The sequence below is a fragment of the Myotis davidii genome, unplaced genomic scaffold (genome assembly GCF_000327345.1).
Source record: "Myotis davidii unplaced genomic scaffold, ASM32734v1 scaffold2034, whole genome shotgun sequence".
Taxonomy (NCBI): Eukaryota; Metazoa; Chordata; class Mammalia; order Chiroptera; family Vespertilionidae; genus Myotis; species Myotis davidii.
Window position 1 is genome coordinate 454197 of NW_006285802.1, and position 23990 is coordinate 478186.

The following is a 23990-nucleotide window of genomic DNA, read 5'->3' on the forward strand; positions in this document are numbered from 1 at the left end:
ATATATATATTATATAATCTCAATTGATGTAGGCACATATTTATGGTTATATATAATAATTAACACAAAATTCACCTTATACATAGTTCATATTTGAACATTTCAGACACAAAATTTTATTTAAGAATCCATTAGATAAAAAAATCATTGAATGATACTGTAGAGAGACTTAAAATAAGTTGAATTTTTATGTGTTGCTTACCAAATAATCGCATTTATTTACTTAGAACTATAAACTATAGACAGATAGTAGTTAACCAAGAAGAACTGTCAGTTAGATTTTATGGATACATATAATAAAATTAGATCTCAGATAATAAAAAATAATTTAGCAACACACACATTAAGATTTTTTTTTATAATCAAAGAAGGTTATTTACAATCTCTACTGCCTCATTTATTGAAATGCAATAGCTGCATTGTTTATAGTTTTGTGCTTTTCAATTTCTTATAGAAAGCAAAGCACAGAACCTAGTACTTTGAGATGTCTGATAATATTTTTTAAGATTTTATGCATATCTCAGAGCTGTAAAATAACTGTTCATCTAAGAATAAAATTTGGCCAAATGATAGACTGCTTATTAATTTCAGGATTAACAACTTGATGTATACTTAGATGTTTAAAATCAAAATGAACAGCTCACTAAAATGGAAATAATTCTACTAGGATAGAATTTTAATTTTAGGTTCTTCTCTGAATTGTCAAAATGTCAGTCTAGGTGTCCTGTACCTGTCTGAGTGTTCTTCATATCACTCTCAGTGACCTTGAATTAGAGAACATACTAGTATTCCATGTTCTCCACAAAAGTGTTTTATACTATATGCTAAGTCAAGAGAATTTCTGCAAGACTTTCTTGTTGGAATATTTTTAACATATTGGAAAGATCCAGGCAGGTTATGATGAATGAAAAAAAAAAATTCCTGTAAGTATTTTTTAAAACTCTTTGTTTTGCAAGTACTTTCTATACATTTGTAATAAACATATCTACATATCTTATCCAAACTCAGACATCCTGGAATATAATTGCAGTTATGTTTAGTTCTATAGTAAACATTGTCTATGCTGATTTAAACACAGAACATTACTGCCCTAACTGGTTTGGCTCAGTGGATATAGCATCGGCCTGCAGACCAAAAGGTCCCAGGTTCCATTCTGGTCCAGTGCACACACCTTGGTGGCAGGTTCCTCCCAGGCCCGGCCTTGGTCGGGGCTCATGCAGGAGGCAACCAATCGATGTGTTTCTCTCACATCAATGTTTTTGTCTATCTTTCCCTCTCTCCTTAAAAATCAATGGAAAAATATCCTCGGGTGAGGATTAACAAAAAATAAAAATAAATAAAAATAAAAAACCAGAACATGATTGAAAAAATAGGTTAGATTCCCAAAATGCACAAATTGGGATTTCCTTTTTACTTAGCAGGGGAAAAAGGAGGGAAGCAGAAGTATGTTTAATCTGTGGATAGGTCTTCTGTTGTTGTTCAGAAGAAAAACCAGCAGTGGATAGCAATGAGTATAAAAAAGATAAATTAAAGAGAACAGACTAATGAAGGCAAGTCTAGCCTTAGACTTGGGGACATCCATAACAGTGTCAACAATAAAAATAAAGTTAAAAAAAAGAAACAGAGAATACTTTCACGCAACAAAGTAGTTTTTGGTGAATGAACCTCAAATCCCAGACCCAATAATTCAATTTACCGTGTGAGTTATGGTCACTCTTGTGAATATATGTAAATCTGACTGCTTCCTAATTGCCTGAATAGTAGTAAGAATCACTTGCTACCCACTGAGTGTGGCTCCGTAGTTGAGCCTCAACCTATGAACCAGGAGGTGACTGTTTGATTCCAGATCAGGGCACATGCCCAGGTTGTGGGCTGGACCTCCAAGAGGGGACATGTAGGAGGCAGCTGACCAATCAATGATTCTCTCTCATCATTTATGTTTCTCTCTCTCTCTCCCTCGCCTTTCCTCTCTGAAATAAATTACAAAATATATTTTTTAAAGAAAGAATTATTTGCTAAGGTTAGTTGCCAGTGAAAAACACAGAATATCCTTTTCTCATTTTATAATGAAAGAAAAAGAAAAAAAGAAAAGAAAATCATTACTCATACGACTCCCTCAAACCCAGCTTCCCTTAAAAGGTGGAATCTAGTAACACCTTTTTATCTTAATTTCATCTTCTCGAAAGCAATAGCTAACATATGACTTCTCTCTCTGAGCCTTGCAAAGTGATTGACTCTTAGATGTTCAGGAGATGTAATAAATAGGTATATATATTGTTAGAACATCAATTTGATGGCAGCTCAAAACACAATCCAAGTCAACTGGACAGGGTGCCATTTAAACGTATTCACATTTAATTTATCATTGACTGTGGGGCAATTGCATAGAGATATTTTCATTTACTAAAAAAAAACATCTGGATTTGTCTCATTAGTGTTCAACTTCAAAAGAAGAAACTGTGTTTCATGTTTATTCCTTATGAAATTTAAGATCAATTAGAAGAGGCAGCACAATAGAGATATGTATCTAATATAATAAAAATGATCAGGGCTATGATTTATATGTTAGAAATGTTCTTTAAGTAGAAAGCTTACATTTTAAAAAATGACAATTAAAATCAATGTAAAAGATCTACCATTCTATATAATAGAATAACTATACAATGTATGTCCATAGAAATTGAGTTATATTTGCAAAATAACCGAATGAAGAAAGATTAGATGTAGCAAATGCCTAAATTCCAAGTAAAAATGACATGATGTTTATTTAACAGGTCAACTGTAGAAATTAAAGAAAACTTTCAAATGAAGCAAGTTGTTCAGTGAACTGATATCTGAAAGAAACAATCCTGATTCAACTTTGTGAATTTCTGACAAATGATCTATTTTATAGGTTGACAATTTGGGGAAGGAAAATAAAGCGAATTGTTTATGGGTGAATATACATATATAATTAATTGGAACTTAGAAAATCTTTTATTATAATTTTAGATCAGCCTTATAAATTGCAGGTTATAAAAGGAAATATCTTATGCTATGACAATAACATTAAAACATGCAAGACAAACTTATGGCTATCATGAAAGAAAACCCAGCAGCATTCAGCTGCCATGACTGGCTTCCATTTTCGCCTTTATTCGCTTCACAGCATTTATCTGCACAATGAAATAATTTTTTTGAAAATAGAATAAGAATAAAATAATTAAGGGAAAAAGTAGAGTTAAAAACATGAAAAGAAAGGAAAAGAAAAAAAGTGACAGTAGGAAAGAAAAAAAGAGAAAATAATTAATGCAAGATTTCCACAATGCCATTGCCAATTATTTTGATATAAGACAAAAAATAGTAAAAATCTTGTATAAAACATTTCTAAATAGTTGCCATATATTAAAAATATAGCCAAGGGTCAATATTAATAATTTTTATTTCATATAACTTAGATATTGGTTCTATCATTGATTGTTTAAATGTGAACATCTTAATTATTCTATAATGAATATATGATTTATGGGAGAAAAATCACCAATCACTCCATTGTGCTCCTGGAAAATTCAAACAGCTGCTTTAAATATGAGCTAAGCAAATTCTGCAATGTTTACTGATAATTTTTTGCTACCATAATTTCTTATAAGACATTCTTTGAATAAAAGTAATATTATTATTAATAATAAATAAACTACCAAGAAATAAGTAAAATTTACATATTTACACAATGCAAATTTGTAATAAGAATAGAATCAAGAAGCATTAATTCAACTGACCACAGGCACACGTTAGACATATGTCACTGTACTTCATGAAAAATAATTTTAAGAACCAAAGATTATAAAAATAATTTATAGACTTACTTTTTCATTATGTGCTAAACCAAAGAAATATTATTTTGCATGTAGAATTTATATTTAGAATTGACTGAGATTTCCCATATAGTTAAAATGATGTTTTTCCCAAATAATTGAATTCAATTCCATCACCGTATTGAAATTTCCCTAATTTATATTGTAATAATAGATTAAACCTAAAGAAAACATTTTAGTAATTGCCATGCCCTTGAATATTGTGTTTTCTTGTTCATGTTGAGTTATTCAGAGATGAAAGTATATACTAGATTTGTGTGGAACTAGAGAGAATATCATCAAAATAATGTATAGTCAGAAGTATGGTCAAAAAGCCCAGAAAATAAATACAAATTAACTGAAAAATTTTAGCAATTTATTTATTGGTGATTATTTATATAATTTATTTGTGAGTTTGTTAACCCTCATGCTTGATTTCACATGATAGAATCATTTTACCATTGGATCTTAAGAATACATGAATGAAGCCATTTGTCACCAAATTATATTGATACTCAATGTTAAAATTGGACATTTCTTCAATCATAGCAACAAGAGAAGAGAAAGTAAGTGATTATTAAAAGATACCAATATTATTTGGTTAAAACTAATGATTTAAATATTGTTTAGGTCAAAAGCAATGATAAAATGTGTGTAAGTTAAAATAAATGATAAAAATGGTTTCAAAATATATTTATTTCCAAGGATATTTTAAAAAAGAGTATATTCAAGCCACCAAGAGGCAGTATTTTTAGTCATCAAAATTACATAACAAATCAATAAATGCCATTTGCCAGACTCTAGTTCTAAATAATTTTTTATAATCTAGTTTTGTAATCATTTTTATAAGAATAAATTTGTCACAATTATCCAATATTCTCATATTTTTTAAAATAAAATGAGGTGGAATTATGCTTGAATATTTCAAAAGGGAACGTAACTGTGAATTTGCACACTATCTACATAAATCAAGAAACATATCTTTCAAAATAAACACAACTTTAAATAGTAAAAGTGAGAAAATATTGTTAATTACAAAATACTTTTTAAATCAGAATCATATACTACAAAGAAATGTAGTATAAACTAATATATATATATATACATATATATATATCATTATTATCAATAGAATATATGAAGGTGAGACTACTATATTTTCAAAAAATAGTCCTTCAGACCAAGAAATAAATCGACTCTAGATTTAGTCTATTGCTTATAAAAAGTTAAATATATCTGAATGCATATAAGTAAAGTTTTTTAAAATTTTAAATAATTTTTTATATTTCAATTACAGTTTATATACACTATTATATTATTTTTAGGTATATATCCCAGTAATTAGACATCATATTTTTTACTAAGTGACCACCGTAATAAATCTTGCACCCATATGACACCATACATTGGTCTAAGAATATTACTGACTATATTCCCTATGCTGTACTTTACATCTTATGACTATTCTGTAACAACCAATTTCTACTTCTTAATCCCTTCACATTTTCCACTCATCCCCCCAATCCACCTCCCATCTTCATTTGGACAGTCTACAATGCATGCTATATAATAAAAACAAAACCATAGAAGTAAACAAAACAAACAAAAAAAAGTTAACTTCTGAACTCCATATTGTGTAAAATTAAATAAAAACACTCAAGACCTGCTAGTTTATTATAGATAACTTATTTTATATATGGGTATACATTTAGCATATTTACTTAAAATAATATAAGAAATCATATATAGTATAAGAGTAATTATATGAAAGTATATAAAATAATTTTCCTTATTTTGCCAATACATAATTTAACTCCCTAGAATATTTTGGGTGTAAAGACTTCCAAATTCACCATAATGCATCACAAACTTTAACCTTGCTTCAAGAAATCTTCTAGAACAAAATCAAACAATTCTTGCACTGTAAGGACATGTCTTTGGTGAGGCTTTCCATGAGCCCTGAGCAGTCAGTGGATTCAGTCATAGTAAATTAGACATTATTTTGAGACATTTTTGTAGAAAAAAATATTTTATTTCCCCCCAATTTCCATTAAGCTGCTCTGGCTTTGTGTCAGTTGCACAATTGAGTGGGGATGAATTCTAGCTCCTACCCTCTCAGATATCTTTGTCTGCACATCTGTGTGCCGACTTCTGGACGGCATTGTCTGTTGCTCAGCTGTGAGACATGCTCTAGTTTGTTTGTCATCATAAAAATTCTTATAACGCGGCTGTTGTTATTTTCTCTGCTCACCTTCACAGCAAAGCTTCTTGAAAACACTAAATAAACGCGGCGTCCCCTTGTTCTAACCTCACACACGATCCCGAGAATATTCCTCCTTTATTTCCCAACAACTCCAGCAAAGCTGGATGTGGTAAGGACAATTCATATTTTATTAACTGTAATTGACCTCTCGGCAGAATTTGAATTGTCAAATGTGATTTATATCTTTTCTTCTTGAAATGTGACTCTAAGTTAACTTCCAGGATACTACTCTTGTGTCATTGCAGGAATTCTATCTTAGTCTCATGGGAGGGGTGGTCCTGTCGTTTCCTCTTCCTGTATACTATTATGGTTTCTTAGGATGCAGTTCTTAACCCTCTGTCCTTCGGAATCTCCAGAGGCACTCCTTGAACATATATGCTGTGCCAGTCGCCTTTCTAGATGCCAGGGGAAACATCTATACGTATCGCAGACATAAATTCCTTTTCATGGGCATTACTGTGTTTGGTTTTAACCTCACCCAGGCTTTAAATTCCATTCCCCTGGTAAAATTGACAGCATTGTAGTATACGTTTCCAAAGCATGGATCTTTTCATCTCCATACACACTTAGCTAACTACTACTTGGCAGTGAAAACTTAAGGCATACCAAGCTAATTTTACGTTAATCTTCATTCTCCAAATCCCAAATTCTTTGTCCTCAGACATGATGCTAAGAATGGCCCAATTCCCCAAGCAAGACACTAAAAATCAGCAGTGCCTACTGAATCTGATTTGTTACACAGCAGGGTTAGTCTACATCTACAGTGTGTCTGGGATTTATTCATTGTTTTATTTTTCTACTCCTAATACTTTCATTTTTCAAGTATTGCTGTTCACCTATATTGCTTTTACCCATATGAGCAAGATTAATCTGTTTATAATGTCTATCTATTCATATAACTTTCCTGTCTCAAGTTACTGGTCTGTGGAGTTGCTTTAAAATAATTTATGTCGTTATAGAAAACCTTGGATTTCCTGGGTTGCAGGTTCTTCTCTATCCTTGTCTTTATTCACACACCTCCAGGTTCTCCTCCTGCCATGCTTTTTCTAGTTCCTAAAGCAGATCAATTTCTTCCTTCTCTTGGAGATCTCTTCCATATAAAACACTTTCCCTGGAAGCTTTATTCTCTACAAGATTTTTTGGGTCAGTCATTTTCTAAGGGAACCTTTCCCTAATCCCCGCCCTACCTGCATATGTTAGGTGCCCTAGTCAAACCCCCTCAAGGCATCACACTGCATCAGCACAGCTCTTAGCTGTACTTACTTGGTGGTTATTCTAAATTTTATTTAATATCTATCTTCCCTACTAGATTGTAAAGCCTTTGTAGGCAGGGGCCAGTTCTGTATTCACAGATTATTCTTATACTCATCTCAGTACTTGTTACAAAGCAAGACCCCATTAAGTAATTGGAATGAATGAATGAATCAATGAATCTTAACGTTGTAGAGCCAGAAGAAACTAGCTTAAATATGAGAAAATGTATCAAGAAAGTTAAGTGACAAGAGCAAAACTGAAACTATAAACCAGAATGCTGTCCATTTTCTTTGTTGGTACTGCCCACAAGATTCTTTGAAATTGAAACAAACACACAAAAAGTGCTTTGATAGTAAATGTATCATAGAATACCTTACCTATTTTTGTGCCTTTACATACACTTTATTTATTAACTACCTTTTTGTCTATACCTAATGTTAATTTTCATTAACTATTTTTTTTATAAAAATAGTTGGGTCTCTGAGAGTATAACATAAAGTAACCTGCCTGAAATTGATAATTTCAGTTTGTGTTTTTATCTATAAAATGTTATTAAAATGTTGACTTTATCATAAAACATTAATTTTTACCCTGATAAAATAATTATTTCCTTTAAACATATTAAAGATTTAGGAGGATGGAGTACGTTCTCTCAATCTCCCTTGCTGACTCACATAGAGAATCACATTATATCAGATTCTTGATATCTGCATAGTGGACAATTACTAGCAACATAACAAATTATCATTTTAGAGGCCATTATTGATGTTTCAAACCCACAGGGGCAATGACCTTGAAAGTACATTCAACCATTCTTCTTATTTAGGTGAGCCATTTAAAAGGGCATTAGATTTGTCATATGACTTAAAGTAGCTCTGATTTGAACAGATCCTTTAACTCCTCAAAATTATTCCGGTAAAATAAGGATAACTCTTCATTGTTAAACTCAGATTAAAATGAGATAATACATGCAGACGTACTTTTAAAATGCCATTACAATATGAGATAACCATACAATTTCTGGTGCTCCCAGCATCCCAATTTCAAATTATAATAGGAAGCACTTATGAATTAATATAAACAATAGAAAGACATAATATCAATTATTTTTAAACCATATAACTAATTACTTTTCAATAGAAAGATTAATTATAAAGCTGCTCTCAACTTTACAAAGCTGGTGGACATCACAAAATCATAATAATAAGATTAATATCAATTTGAAATTATAAATTATAAGAGGGTTAAGTAGCATAAATGAACTGACAAATTTTATTTTTTCCAGTCTAAGAGTGTTATGTAACAATACTGATACTCAATTATAATATGACTTAATTAAGCCATGCCTATGAATATGCTGCTCTCAGCTCTCTATGTATATATAAAGAATACATATATTTATACATATGTATGAAAATTACCAGTAAATATTAAATATGATATTTAAAGATGCAATAAATGTTAAAATACGTCCAATATGACAACTCACTAACAGTTAAACATGTCTACAAATCAAGATTAAAAAAAAAAATCTTGCATCTTTATCTCTCATGCATCTGAGAAATATTTTCATATCCCTGCCATGGATTCTGATAATAGCACTGGCACAGGGTGACATAAGCAATGCTACCTAAGAGAGATAGAACCCACCCGTGTGCTGTGCACAGTGTCCTGCCATGTTGGGCATCTCCGTGAAACACTAGCCACATTTCTTTCTGAGACTCTGTCTGTGGGTGTTTCTGCCTCACTGTGTAACTGAGATTATGTTTCCAAAATCAACCTGCTTGGTCAGGCATGGAAGGGGTAGTCATTATTTTTGGCCACATCTTCCCAGAAGTGGAGGACTAGACTCCATGTGTTTGGCAGAGAAGTTGTCTCCTTTGCAAAGGAGATTCTGATCTCAACAGAAATGTTTCATGTTATATTCAACAGTCCCTTTGACCTCCCATCCTTGCCCTCTGCTCATTCTTCCTCCACCATGTTAACCATTAAAGTTACCAAAATATATTTATAAATTAACCAACTCACCATAGCAAGAGTGATTGAGGACCCTTGAGTAAGACATGTCACACTAATCATTACTGGGACTTACAGTTGGTACTTCTTTTTATAAAAATTATGTTTTCAAGAATAAGAAACAATGCAGAGGGATTATAAAGATGATATCATGTTGCCGAAACCGGTTTGGCTCAGTGGATAGAGCGTCAGCCTGCGGACTGAAAGGTCCCAGGTTCGATTCCGGTCAAGGGCATGTACCTGGGTTGCGGGCACATCCCCAGTAGATGTGCAAGAGGCAGCTGATCGATGTCTCTCTCTCATCGATGTTTCTAACTCTCTATCTCTCTCCCTTCCTCTCTGTAAAAAATCAATAAAAATATATTTAAAAAAAAAAAAGATGATATCATGTTTATTTTCAGCCTAAGAAAGCATATAGTGTTGCTTACCTTTAATAATGTTGGGCTTTGGTGGCATGCTGAACTCATAGACTGTCGGTTCAGAATATCCCAATCGGTTGGCCGCTGTAATTTGAACCTCATACCCCATTGTCCACTGTAGATGCTCCAAAATAATATGGTCTTTATTTCCCTGCACTTTTTTCTCTAGCCACTGGTCTTCTTTATCTTTCTGTAAAGGCAATAAAAATCGATTTTGTAAATACCCACACACTAAAATTGAGAATTTAAAAAAATTATCTTGAGATGGAAATGGTGGTTTTATTAATATCAAGAAAAGAAATTTTCTCATCCACGGGGATAAATGAAGTTGCTATATTCAACGAACTTAATATTTCTATAGTAAGACTTTTCTATAAAAATGTTAAGTTTATATATCAGCCAAATAGTGACAATTTCATAATTAGCAGATGATAATTTACTTCCATTAAGATTTTAAAAAATATCAAATCTATCAGTTTGCTATCTGTCCACTTTGTTGATTATTAATAATCATGTGAACGGGAAAAATGAAATATGATACATAGAAAGAGCCTAATATGCCCATTAAAGTAATTGCCTGAGAGTACTGTTTACTTTGTGTGTGTGTGTGTGTGGTGGGGGGGGGGGTGATAAAATGTCTTGGAAATTAGTTTGAGTATTTTTATAGATTTAAATTACCACAGGATTTTTATTACTATAATATTTTCGATTTATAATGAAACAACATGTAAGAAAATTATTTTTAAAGAGGTTATTAGCATAAAAATAAAAAAATGTTATCCCATTCTTGAATTCTACACTTAAATCCTATCTCTTTTCTAAAATAAATGTTTTAAATCATATAATATTTGAATTACATTTTATTAAAAAATACTGTGACTGCAATTAACATAGAAAAATAAATCAACATATTTTTATGAATGAAACTATCTTAAATAGTGCGAACATTCAGCCATGCTGTTAACCATTTAAACACAGGCAACTTCCTCAACCTCTCTGCCCTGTTTCCCTTTCTCTATTACAGAAACGATGACTGCAGCTGCCCTGTGGGCTTGTGTGAGGGAGCAATGAGAAAAAGCGATTAAATTGTGTATTCCAAGACCTTAGGTTTCCTAATTACTTAATAAATGACAGCTATTTTTAAGGAAAAACTATTTCCATAATAACTATATGGAAATGAAATAGTATTCTCTGTGGAGTCATGTATCTAATAATTTTTCTCTGCAATTGCAAATCTCAATTTCCCAGAGGGCTAATTATAGATAAATTGTAGCCTGGTCCTAGAGATAGATAGATAGTTCAATCTTTTTAACCTTAGAGCTCAGCTAAGCATTACTTTATGTTGAGCTAATATTTTACAATGTTTTTGGACTATAAGGAATAACGATGTTTTTGCATTTATGTTTAAAACAGAAAATGTATTGTTTAAAATAAAATATTGGAGGTTTGATTTGTGATTGCATTAAATTGGTGATACTATCAACATAAAGTGTCCTTCAAAAGAAGATGAACATACATTGTAGTTTGGATACAGTACTATTATTTTTTTCCTAATTATTTTTTGTTACATGCACTTTTATTACAAAGGAAAGTGTTTGGACTTGTTTTTGTTATTTTTTCTTAACCTGAAGATTTTAACACTCCTAATGAAGCCATGGGCTTCAGATAAGTACTTAAAGTTATCATCTTAACAGGAAGCATTTTCCTTGCTTTCTGAAACTGACAAACAGATGAATTTGTTAGGCTGGACACTGTCCAATATTTAGTGTTATAAGGTGTTATGAGGCCTGCTCCCCTGGCCTTCAGCACACTGTTGTCGGTGTCCATGGGCTCTTCCTGAAAAATCTATTAGAAAACTGAAACAATTTGGGCCAGAAATGTTAACTTGCCTAAGTCACTAAATGATTAGTAAAGTTAAGGCAGGAACCTAGGTGTGCATTTGAAATGCTTAGGTCAGCTATACCAAACAGCCACCATTTCCCCACTATCCCCTTTCTTCATCAATTATTCTTTCAGCCCCTAGAGAGTATGTTCTAGACCTCTGAGCACAATAGTGAGTAAGACATGTGCAATGCCCTCATCTTGGAGTTTACAAACCAGAACAGAAAAAATAAGCTCTTAGAAAAAACAGAGGGTACTTTAGAAGCATGTAACAAAAAGGCCTATAGAGCGCAGGAGTCAGGACTGTCTCCGTAGAAGGAAGAGACGGCGTCCTTATTAGAAATAAACTCCAGTGCTATTATTTTTTTACTAGAGGCCTGGTACATGGATTTGTACACCAGTGGGATCCCTGGGCCTGGCCTGCACCCTCTCACAACCCGGGGCCCCTTGGGGGATGTCAGAGTGCTGGTTTCAGCCCGATCCCTGTGGGCCAGCCCGAGGGACCCCACTGGTGCACGAATCTGTGCAGCAGGCCTCTAGTATGCATATAAGATCTTTGGTTAATCTCTTCCTGCTCTCCCTCCTCTGTCCTTCCCTCTGAGACTCATCAGTCTGTTCCATGTTTCCATGCCTGTGCATTGAGTGTCTTCCCCCTGGTGGTCATTGTGCATCATAGCTACCAGTTGGCTGGTAGGCTGGTCAGCCAGTTGGCTGGTCGCTTAGGCTTTTATATATATAGATTGTTGACACTATTATAGATTTCCCCTATCCCCCCCTTACCCACCTTCACCCAGCCCCTTCCCTTCCTCCCCTGGCCTTCACCACACTGTTGTCTGTGTCCACAGGCTATTCATGTCTTTCGTCTAATCTTTTCACCTTCTTTTAGCCAGACCCTCCCACACCCCTTCCCTCTGACCGCCATATCTCTGCCTCTAGTTCTATTTTGTTTGTCAGTTTATTTTGCTCATTAGATTCCACATATAAGTGAGATCATACGGTATTTGTCTTTCCCTGACTGGCTTATATGCTTAGCAGAACAAACTCCATGTCCAGTGCTGTTCTTCTTTTCATTCGCCCTAAGCTAATTAATGAAAAGAAGATGTGATTCCTTCCTAGAGGGTTAGATCCAAGAATAAGCACAAGGCTAGAAAACCTCAGGAGGATGCACAACCACTGGGAGATGTAAAAACTGAGACTGTATCACCTTTTTAAAGTAAATGTGAAAAAATGTTCATAGCTATTGACCAACAACCAAAAGCTTAAAAAATCTTCCATCCAAAAAGTAATTTTAGATAATAGATGAAATAATATATTTTGTAGACATAGGAATATTTAGCATATATATAAACACAAAAATACATATAGCATGCAATTATTTGATATGTTATATATTGTATATACATAGATACAGGAAGGGGGGATGAGGAGCAAGAAGAACAAAGGGTTAGATAAGGACTAGGGCTACAGAAAAGGGGTGGAGAGCTGCCACTTCAGACTTTCCCACTCCCCCGTAATTCAATAAACTCTATGTAAGTGTGAAGTTCTGGGTGAGAGCAAATATTTCTGTGGAAGTTCAGAGTTGAGTTTTGCTTTGAATCTGAGTGGAGATGTGGGTGAAAGAGTGAAAAAATATAAGCCACAGCTGAGATCTGTGACAACCCAGGATAGGATTTATTCTAAAGAGGGATGGATAGGTAATCTTCCATAAATAATGTTTCTGAGAACTGACCTTTATATATAAATATATATATTGATTTCAGAGAGGAAGGGAAAGGAAGCGAGAGAAGCATCAATGATGAGAGAGATTCATTTATTGGCTGCCTCCTGCACGCCTCACACTAAGGATCAAGCCCACAACCCAGGCATGTGACCTGACCAGTAACGGAACTGTGACCTTCTGGTCCATAGGTTAATGCTCAACCACTGAGCCACGCCCGGCGAGAACTGATCATTTGAGGTGAAACTTCCTGATAAGCACAAGACACATAGACAATCTCTTCTAAATTACCCATCATTTAACTCTTAATTGTTGAAGCTCCCAGCATGATACATTAAAAGCCCCTCATCATTTTAGATAGTTTGAACTGATGTAAGGAACCAGAGAAAGTTCTAATATTTTCCCCAATTTAAAACAATTTTATTTCCCGTTCAACATTAGACAAGGGGGCTTTTTAATCCCCTAATTGCTATTCCTAGGGAATAAGAAAAAAAATTAAAGTGGGTGTTACCAAAACTCCCCTAGGCATCAAAATCTCAATTATGCCATTTGTAGAGTGCCTAATTTACAGAATTTAAATGCCTAGGGAGCAATTTAAAACAATCTAGTTGCAAAATGTTCCCCTAGGTATCTTAATGAGATGATTTGCTGAATAGGGCCATTATTAATAAGCCAATTAAATGTTGAAGGGCAGCTACTGAAAGGAAAATGGTCACCTGGCTTTGATATAGCTTATCTTAAGCAATCCACTTTGTCAGATAATAGATAGTGGGGCTATATGACAATCAAGGGCACTCAATAATTCTTTTCTGAAAACAAAATGTCAGCATATAGGAAAAAATTCATTATCATTGGGATAGGAAGAGAGCAGAGGACAGGTGGAAAAGGTCTTGGTATTCTTATTTATAGAGGGCTTCTTAATTGCTTTTAGTCCACTAACTTTTTCCCCCAAAGCCTTATGGGATAAATGGTCAACATCATTTTAAATGACAAGGGAATCATTATTAAAAGAGAGAAGAACAGAGGAGGTGAGCTCACACTACTAGATGAATGTTAAAGTTCATGGGACTCTCCTGTGTTATGATTTAAGAATTTTGTTTCCATGTAAGAGAGTTCCTAGTTCCTGGATTTCCTGGTAGCATGGCTCAGATATTCACTACTGGTGTGACCTTACAGAAGGCCCCAGAATTCTCAAAAGTTCTGTGTACTACTTTGAATCCAAGAAAAATGATGCGGTAACACACACACACACACACACACACACACACACACACACTCCACTCCACTGTGATTTGGAAAGATGTAAGATTTGTAGGTTTTTAGTAGTTTCAAATTCAATACTCTTTTTCCTATGGTCATAACTGATTCAAATTGCCTTGATTCCATGTAAAAAAAATATAAAGTGGACCTTAAATCTTTTGCTAGTCTCTACCACACACATACTTCATTAAAGGAAAAAACTGAATTTTTCCTATTCATAATCTTCTGTGTTCTCACAGCCCATACCAATTTACACAGTGCAAGTTTTCCCCCCTTGGCTTCACCATTTCTCATATTTATTAATATGGTTACTACTATTTCTAATTATACAACATAGACTAATTTATTTATTCATTGATTCATTAATCTTGATAGGATAAATAAAACTTATCTTCTTCACTTGCAGCAAAGATAAATTACCAAAATGCTTAGGATTCTTTAATGTCCCTAGCTATTAAGTGTTTGAAATATTTTGAAACTTAATCAGATGGCTTTAAGTAAATTTCAATGTACACATCTAAACATGACTAGAAAACAACTTCTTTCAGCAACAAAAACTCAAGTTTACTTATCTATTTTGTTTTTTGTGTTTTTGGGGCTTTTTTTGGATCGGTGAGGGAGGAGGGGACACCCGCCTAGCCAGCCAGATCAGCCGAATCAACCCTGGTGAACAATGGGGTGACAGATGTTGCAGCCAGATCGCCCTCACATCCTTATCCGTTATTTTAATACTCTTTTCAAAGTTACTTTTCTTTTCTCATGATCATTGAGTACAAACACTCTGACTCCCAATAGCTTGAGAAGGTCAATTAAGATGTGGAATCATACGCTACAGCTGTGTTGATAGTCCCTAAAGTACATCCTCACAATTGATTTTAAGTTTCCAATTTTCTTTCAGCCTTTCTTAGCTCAGGAAACTTATGTAATGTGTCAACACTAAGTGATAGCTATGATCCCATACCTATCATCAAATTAGAGAGAAAACAATGAAAAACTTATAGAAGAATGTTGAAAAATATTTACTAAATTACATAGAGTTATACTGACACTATAATACAAAGTGGATATAAAATTTCTGCACATAAAATACCTTATTTTCCCATATACATTATGATAGTAATAAGTTTGTCTTTATCCTCCACATATATGGTTTAATCTTACCAACTTATTGTTGGAGACATTAATTTTCACAAAGGTTCTAGAGAGACATCTAATTCTGCTTTTACATTACTCCAATTCTGTTCTAATAAATTCTGTCTTCTTAATGGGTACTGAACAAAGTTGTGTGCTCTGTCTATGACAGGATAACAGGATGTGTTTCCACATTCATAATCTATAGGCAATTATACATTCTCTATGTTAGGGTATTATTAATCTTGTCCTTTCCCAGTAAAATACAGGTTTAAACAGTTTAATTCAGTGTCTCCTAGAAATCGACACTCATATTTAGGAATATATTGTTTCAATTTTGTTATTCTTAGATTATAAAACATAAAGTGTTGTGCACAGGTACGGTAAAAAAAAACACAATAAAATAAGAATTATAAAAGTGGGTTATTATTAAATTTTTTATTGATTTCAGAGAGGAAGGGGGAGAGAAAGAGAGAAACATCAACGATGAGAGAGAATCATTGATTGGCTGCCACCTGCTCACCCCACATGGGGATCAAGCCCGCAACCCAGGCATGAACCCTGACTGGGAATTGAACCGTGACCTCCTGGTTCAGAGGTCAACATTCAACCACCGAGGCACTCAGGCAGGGCCATAAAGATGTTTTCTTATCTATTTTCTTTCTTCGTTTGGTTCATATTCAATTAAAAATATATTACAGACGGGTAAAAACCTTTTTGAATTATTCAGGTGTACTTTACACCACTGTGGAATTCATGCAGTTTGATAAACTAATAGATAAATTGTCTTTGAGTCATATAAAGAAATCAGATGGTTAAGAATCATTTGGAAATAGTAGTTATTTCTTTAACAATTGCAAATATCAAGGCTAAAGCCACTATAAATGTTTAGCCAACAAATCTTGAACATGTAATTTTTCAATGTAAAGAAGTAATACATTGAAATAGAAAATGTGGAAAAATTAATTTTCCCAAAATCATTAATATAATATTGAATTATGGAATTTCCAGTTGGTCCTGCAGAGCATGATGTTTGCAGGATGAAGGAGATGGACAAGGGAGTGGGTTAGAAAAATAACTGTGATAGGTGGAAATTATATTTTCCCCTCAACTGCTCTCCTGCCTCACCTCAACTGCCTAGTTCCTGCAAATGCAGTCATTCCATTCACTTTATCATTACTGTATCATTTAATGGAATGCCTTCTACTCCAACACACTGAAATAACCTCCATAGGCAGATTTCAATTCAGCCCCTACTACTTTAAAACTGTGTTTAGAGTGTAATGTCTTACATTCTGATACCTATTCCCCATCCGCACCAAGTCACCCAAATTCTGTAAGGTTCAGTTTGCCTGTGAAACTTGAAAAAAATACAACTTTATGTTCAATCATAAAAGTATTTTTAAGTCTCTAAGAGTGAAAAATGACTTTCTAGCAGTACAAAATGGGCAGAAATTACTTTCACAAATCTTGCCAGAGAAGTGTGAACATCTACTATAAAATCAGTGTTCCCTTACCATAATAACCACTGGATCTATCTATGCTGTCACAAATGGTAAGTGTCATTTTTTTTTATGGCTGACTAGTATTCCACTGTATGTATGTACCATGGCTTCTATCTGATTGTGTATTGATGAGCACTGGGCTGCTCCCACATCTTGGCTACTGTAAATCTTGCTGCAATGATCGTGGGGATGCATATATCTTTTTGAATTAGTGTTTCGTATTTCTTCAGATAAACACCCAGCAGTGGAATCACTGAGTCATAGGGCAGTTCCATTTTTAACTTTTTGAGGAAACTTCACTCTGTTTCCCACAGTGGCTGAATCAATCTGCATTCCCACCAACAGTGCAGGAGAGTTCCCTTTTCTCCACATCCTCACCAACACTTCTCTGTTGATTTATTGATGCTAGCCATTGTGAAAGGTGTGAGGTGGTATCTCACTGTGGTTTTAATGTGCATTTCTCTGACAATAGACATATTGAGCATCTTTTAGTATATATGTTGGCCTTTTGTATGTCCTCTTTGGAGAAATGTCTATTCAGGGCCTCTGTCCATTTTTAATTTTGTGTGTGTGTGTGTGTGTGTGTGTGTGTGTGTGTGTGTGTGTGTGTGTACCTGTGACTTCCCTGTATATTTTGAATATTAACCACCTAGTGGATGTATCATTGGTAACTATCTTCTATTCAGGAAGTTGCCCTTTTATTTTGTTGATGGTTTCCTTTGCTGTGAAAAAATTCTGTAGTTTGATATAGTTACATTTGTTTACTTTTTCTTTTATTCCCCTAGCCCAGTGGTCGGCAAACTCATTAGTCAACAGAGCCAAATATCAACAGTACAACGATTGAAATTTCTTTTGAGAGCCAAATTTTTAAAAATTAAACTATACAGGTAGGTACATTGTTATTAACTTAATTAGGGTGCTCCTAAGCTGGCCTTTGCTAAAATCATCCTCAATCTGATTGAGGTATGTTTGCTGAGGTCGACCCCTTCCAACTCTCCCATCCTCACTCGTCTTGTATACTTGTTTCAGATAGATGAGTGTGGATGGGAGAGTTGGAAGAGGTCGAGTCGACCTCAGGAATACCTTAAGACAATGTACCTCCCCCGCACTGCCTATCCCCCGGCCTGCCTGCACCGCGTCTCCCGTCACCCCACCGACTCTCAAGGGGCCAAAGAGCCGCATGTGGCTCGTGAGCCGCAGTTTGCCCACCACAGACCTAGCCTGAGAAGTCATATTCAAAAAAATATTGCTAAGAGTAATGTCAAAGAGTTTATTGCCTATGTTTATTCTAAGAGTTTATGGTTTCAGGTGTTACATTTAAATCTATAACCCATTTTGAGTTTATATATATATATGCAACTAATATCTGAAACTAATATAATAGGGTATGCAAATTGTAATTTTAAAAGATATTAATTTTAAAAACATTTCAACAATAATTTATTTAAAAATTGAGGTAAAAGAAAGTATTGTGTTTCCTGTTAAAATCCTAGGAGCTCTGGGAGGATTAACGTAGTAACTGATTATCATTAAATTATGCCCATGTTTGAAAAATACAGCCAATCATTTTCATTATGAGAAACCAAACCTGCAGACACTTTGACCTTGGAATTTCATCTTCCAGAATTGTGAAAACATAGATTTCTGTTGATTAAGCCACCCAGTCTGTGGCCTTTTGTTATGGCAGCCCAAGCAGACAAAGACAGTCATTAGGATAATAAAGAAAATGACATTAACAATGTGGCAGGCTCCATTATTTATAGGACCCGACTCCCAAGTATAACTACCTTTCATTGACGTTGTGATCAGGTGACGTAATTCTATTCAATGAGACATAATTTAATTCTGTGGGATAGGGTTTTTATAAAACCTGTACCGTATTGCTGAAAGAAAAGACAAATTCAGCTTAAATAACCTATTGTCCCTTTTGTTCTTTCCATTCACCTCACATGCTGGATGTGGTTTTGGGAACACAAGGTAATCTAGATGAGACAAGAGTCAACATGCTTAGAATGAGAGAACATCAGGGAAAATTATGTAGATGCCTGATTATATTGCTAGGATGTTTTCCTAGCCCTGCCTGGATTGTCTAGCACATAAATTTGTTTAATATGAAGGGAAGAAAATCTTCTGAGTTTAAACCCTGGATGACATGTTTTCTGTTACCTAATGCCCCAAAATACAAATATATTTCCTAACAGATAAACAGTATATGTTGATTTTAGGAATACAATCTGTATAAAAATTATTGATCGCTTTCTGAAGATAAGATATCAATGGCTTTTTGAGGTAAATCTATATTATCTCTTGAAGTTTATCAAATATTTAGAGAAAGATGCACACTATGGGGGGAGTCACGTTCTTATTAGTTTCTGAGCTTTCCTTTTGGGTAACTAGAAACAGAAAATCGCTAAAACATGTCACAGCATTCCTAAAATATACATGCAGACTTTCTCAATAAAAACCCCTACTAAAGGCTATGAAGAAAAGATAAAATGAGACATGATATGTACTTGCTACCATCAATTAAAGTCAATGACTTTGGTTGAGCTCAATATAACATATGTGTTATTTCTAATACTAACTCTTTAGAAAGGAGAAGTCAAGCATAAATTTTAGCTTCAGGTAGAAGTTATGAATAAAGTGCATATGTTAACGTATTTTTACTAGTCATTGCATTTCAGTGTTCCCCATGGATTTCCCTAGGTTCCCTTACAAATCTTACCATCCTGCTGTATTTGAACCATAAATTCTTCCGGGTGCAATATAGGCATGGAAGGGAAGATCTGCTTCCCCAGTTCAGTTCATAAATTTGGTTCGGACCAGTGTTCCTTAGAGAAAGATTCACTCTCTCCAAAAAGTTTCCCGATGGGCAAATAAGAATGGACAAGAAACTTGACATGAGTAGCACGCCACTGTCAGATTCACAGAGAGACCAGTGAGCCTCTCATAGTGGTTTTGGGGGAGACTCGTGTAGCCTCCATAGCAGACCCACAGGACCCAAAAGACATACACAGCTGTTCCTTACTCCCAGCATGAAACCAGAGACAAAGAAGGGTCCTGGAAAAGGGTATTCATCTTAAATTTCAAAGACCAAAGTGATGTCTAAAATTAAGTACTGAAGATGCTATTCAAAATCATATTCCTCTTTTCATTACCCCTCTAAACGTGCATGTGTGAATGTAGAAGCAATACTATTATCATTTAGACAATTGTGAATTTATGGGAACATATCTAAAATTCATCTACATACTATTAAGAGACATTTTTTTAAATACCATTTACTAAAATGTAATACACTAAAAAGGTTCAGTCAACCTATATATGAAATTGGCACTGTATTATGAGGATAATCATAAACAACAGTAAATACACCTTACAAAATTTAATTTCAATGTTTCATTTTTAATGTATTCCACAGTAGACACAAACACACCAGTACTTATGGCAAGATTGTTAGGAGAAATCACTTTAGTGACCTTCGGAATAATGTTTGTCTAAAGGCAAAGAGGCAAAGTCCACCAGACCACTTCATCATGTGACAATCAGCGGACAGCTGCACCTCTTACACATATATAAAGTCCCAAAGTGGCTCTTAGCTGTCCAAAGTCTCATAGTAGCTTGTGCTAATTAAATTTAAAAATATATTTACTCCCTCAAGTCCAGTGTGGTTATTCTTTGCTAAATTCTGATTGGTATGATTTATTTAAGGTACGATTTACTAATAATCTTGTCTACAACAATGAATTGAGAAGAGGGCTTAGCCTAAAGTTACTCATATCAGCCAGAATGGAGGGTGAACATATTCTGCCACTTGTCAGGAAAAAAACAAACAAACAGGGAAAATGGTGTCTCAATTCAGAAATATGTAAAAATCACAAGATGAAAATCATGGGGTTATTTTGATGGCCTATGCTTAGAGTTTAACAACAACAACAGAAAAAGCAAATGTTTGTAACCGATAATGATGAATTTAAGCAATAAACAATTGTCATTGAAATTCCTATGAGTACCATTTTATCACTGTTATTGAATATACATTCACTCCTGATACCACTGTGAACTCAGTACAAATTTAATGCAGTTTGAAAACACTTTGTACAACATGACAATAAGTGGGGTACTTACACTTCTATACTTCACAATGTATTCCAAAATAGGGGCCCCTCCGTCATCCTGTTTGGTGATACTGAGTTTAAAGCTCTTCCCACTGCTTGGCTGCCCATGTATGGATGGAGGACTTGGCTCACCTAAATAAGCAAGACAACATTCTTGATATTTTCACACACCTCAGATACCTAGGGAAACTGCATTTTAATACTCTGAGGATAGTACTGTGGAGACATGATTTCTATTACGAACAATGTATAATCCCATTTATTTTATTCATGCAAATTTTGTTTGTAAATATTTTATAGTTATTAATATAAACATATAAAGGCATATATAGTATATATCCCTACCTGGAGAGGTAATGCCTTAACAATTAATTAACTGCTTTCATGAGCATTATTTTTTATAGATACAATTGTAAATAAATAAATTTTGTATTATCCAATCTAAAGACCTGTATTTCAATGTTTTTTTCTAATCTAGAGTTATGAATGTACTTATAATATCATTCTTCATATAAGGATGCTATATAATGCACATGCTTGCAGTATTTTGAATATGAACAGGAACCTATAGAAGTGTAAGAGTTTTTTTATATGAAGAATGACATGGCTGCTTGGCAACTTGGAATCAGGATTATCTGCTGAGTGTGCACTTGTTTCTTCTGCCTCTGTTTCCTCCCATTCCTTATGGATGTGCGTGTGAACATGAATGTGTAAACACTAAACACCTAGTAGAGGGCATGCTTCAGGTTGCCAGATTCCCCAAACCTGTCCTATCTGCTTTACTGCAAGGAATGCCCAGACAGACAAACTGAGCAGAATGGAGTAGAGGATTGTATGTCTCCAAACTTGGGAAACAGGTGGTTTTCCCCCCAGAAACTTCTTTATATAGTATGTATAACCTGAAGCAGGTGTGCAATTTATCTGTGAGAAAGCAGGTCATTAAAGTAATATGACCACTGGGTGTATTGGCACACAAATAAGTAAGAAAATAGCCTCCTATAGTACAACCATATAGAAACAAAGTAAACTGAGGAACTATAGAGTTATTGTTCATGAAAGCCAATTTAATTAGCATGCAGATATCATGATATGACATGATCTACAACAACACAATGTGGTTTTTTGACAAATGAATAAAACTTCTGTAAAAATGATTTTTAAAAAGACTTGTATAAGAGATTTTGGGAAAATCTAAATAGTATAAAATCATGGTATACTCAGGTGATTTTGTATCATTTTTAATAGAATTTTATAATTTACAGGTTGTATAGTACTAGTTTATTTAATATATTCATAATACTATTACTTTTAATAATAGCATTTTGAGATAATTATAAAGCAGAAATTGTATTATGGTAACAAATATTTTAAAATATATAATTTAAAAATGTATGACAAGTTTATGACTACATTACAATTGCTACTTCCTTTAATAATAATAAAAAAAACTACGTTCAAAACAAGTATAAACTGCATTAGAGAGAAATTAAACTAATAGTTTCTGCCCAGTCAGTGTAGCTCAGTGGTTCAATATTGACATGTGAACCAGTAGGCCATGATTCAATTACAGATCAGGGCACAAGTCCCAGGTTGCAGGCTTAATCCCCAGTGGGACATGCAGAAGGTAGCCAATCAACGATTCTCTCTCATCATTGATTTTTATCTCTCTCTCTCTTCCTCTCCCTTCCTCTGTAAAATCAATATATTTTAAAAATAATGGTTTCTATGAGCAAGTACAGCAAAATGTTTATATAAAAGTAATGCTAATCTTATCTAATAAAAGAGAAACATGCAAATTGACCATACCTCCACCACACCCACAAGCCAAGACCACCAGCCAATCAGGAGAGAGTATGCAAATAAACCCAACCAAGATGGCGGTGACCACGGCCCTGGAGTGAACAGGAGGCTTGGGTTGCCCCTGGCAATGGAGGAAGCCAAGCTTCCCACCTGCTCTGAAAAGCTGTGGGCTCCACTCAAGGCCACAAAATTTCAATTATAGAAGATAAATAAATCCCAGATACCTGCTTCCAGCCCCTGTGGCTGCCGCTCAAGGAGGGTCTGAGAACCTGGGTTGCCTGGGGCCATAGCCAGCTGGCAAACAGCCGTCAGCCCCTCACCAAGGCTGGACAGGCATACCTGCAGGGACCCCCACACTGAAGGGAGTGTGGCCAGCCTGCAAACAGTCCTCAGCCCCGCACCCAGGCTGGCCAGGCACCCCAATGGGGACCCCTACCCTGAAGGGGGTGTGGCCAGCCTGAAAACAGCCATCAGCCCCTAACCCAGGCTGGCTAAGCACCTTCCTGGGGTGAGGGTCCCTAATGGGGGGCTTGGCCAGCCTGCAAATAGTCCTCATCCCCTCACCCAGGCTGGCCATATCCTCATAGGGTGAGGGTCCCCGCTGGGGAGCTTGGCCAGCCTCCAAACAGCCATTAGCCCCTCACCCAGGCTGGCCAGGCACCCCAGTGGGGACCCTCACCCTGAAGGGGGTGTGGCCAGCATAAAAATAGCCCTCAGCCCCTCTCTCAGGCTGGCCAGGCACCCCAGCAGGGACCCCCACCCTGAAGGGGGAGGGGCCCGCCTGCAAACAAGC

General features: G+C 35.0%; 1 protein-coding gene across 1 annotated transcript in view; it reads right to left on the reverse strand.

Moving 5' to 3' along the window:
• The window catches only part of NCAM2 (neural cell adhesion molecule 2), a 158938-nt gene that overhangs the window by 24293 nt on the left and 110655 nt on the right, over positions 1-23990 (reverse strand). Inside the window, exons 14-15 of the mRNA XM_006756902.2 lie at positions 21408-21529; positions 9795-9975 (exon numbers count right to left, since the gene is read on the reverse strand). Of these exons, the coding sequence (XP_006756965.1) occupies positions 9795-9975; positions 21408-21529 (303 nt within the window). The remainder of the gene's footprint in view (positions 1-9794; positions 9976-21407; positions 21530-23990) is intronic.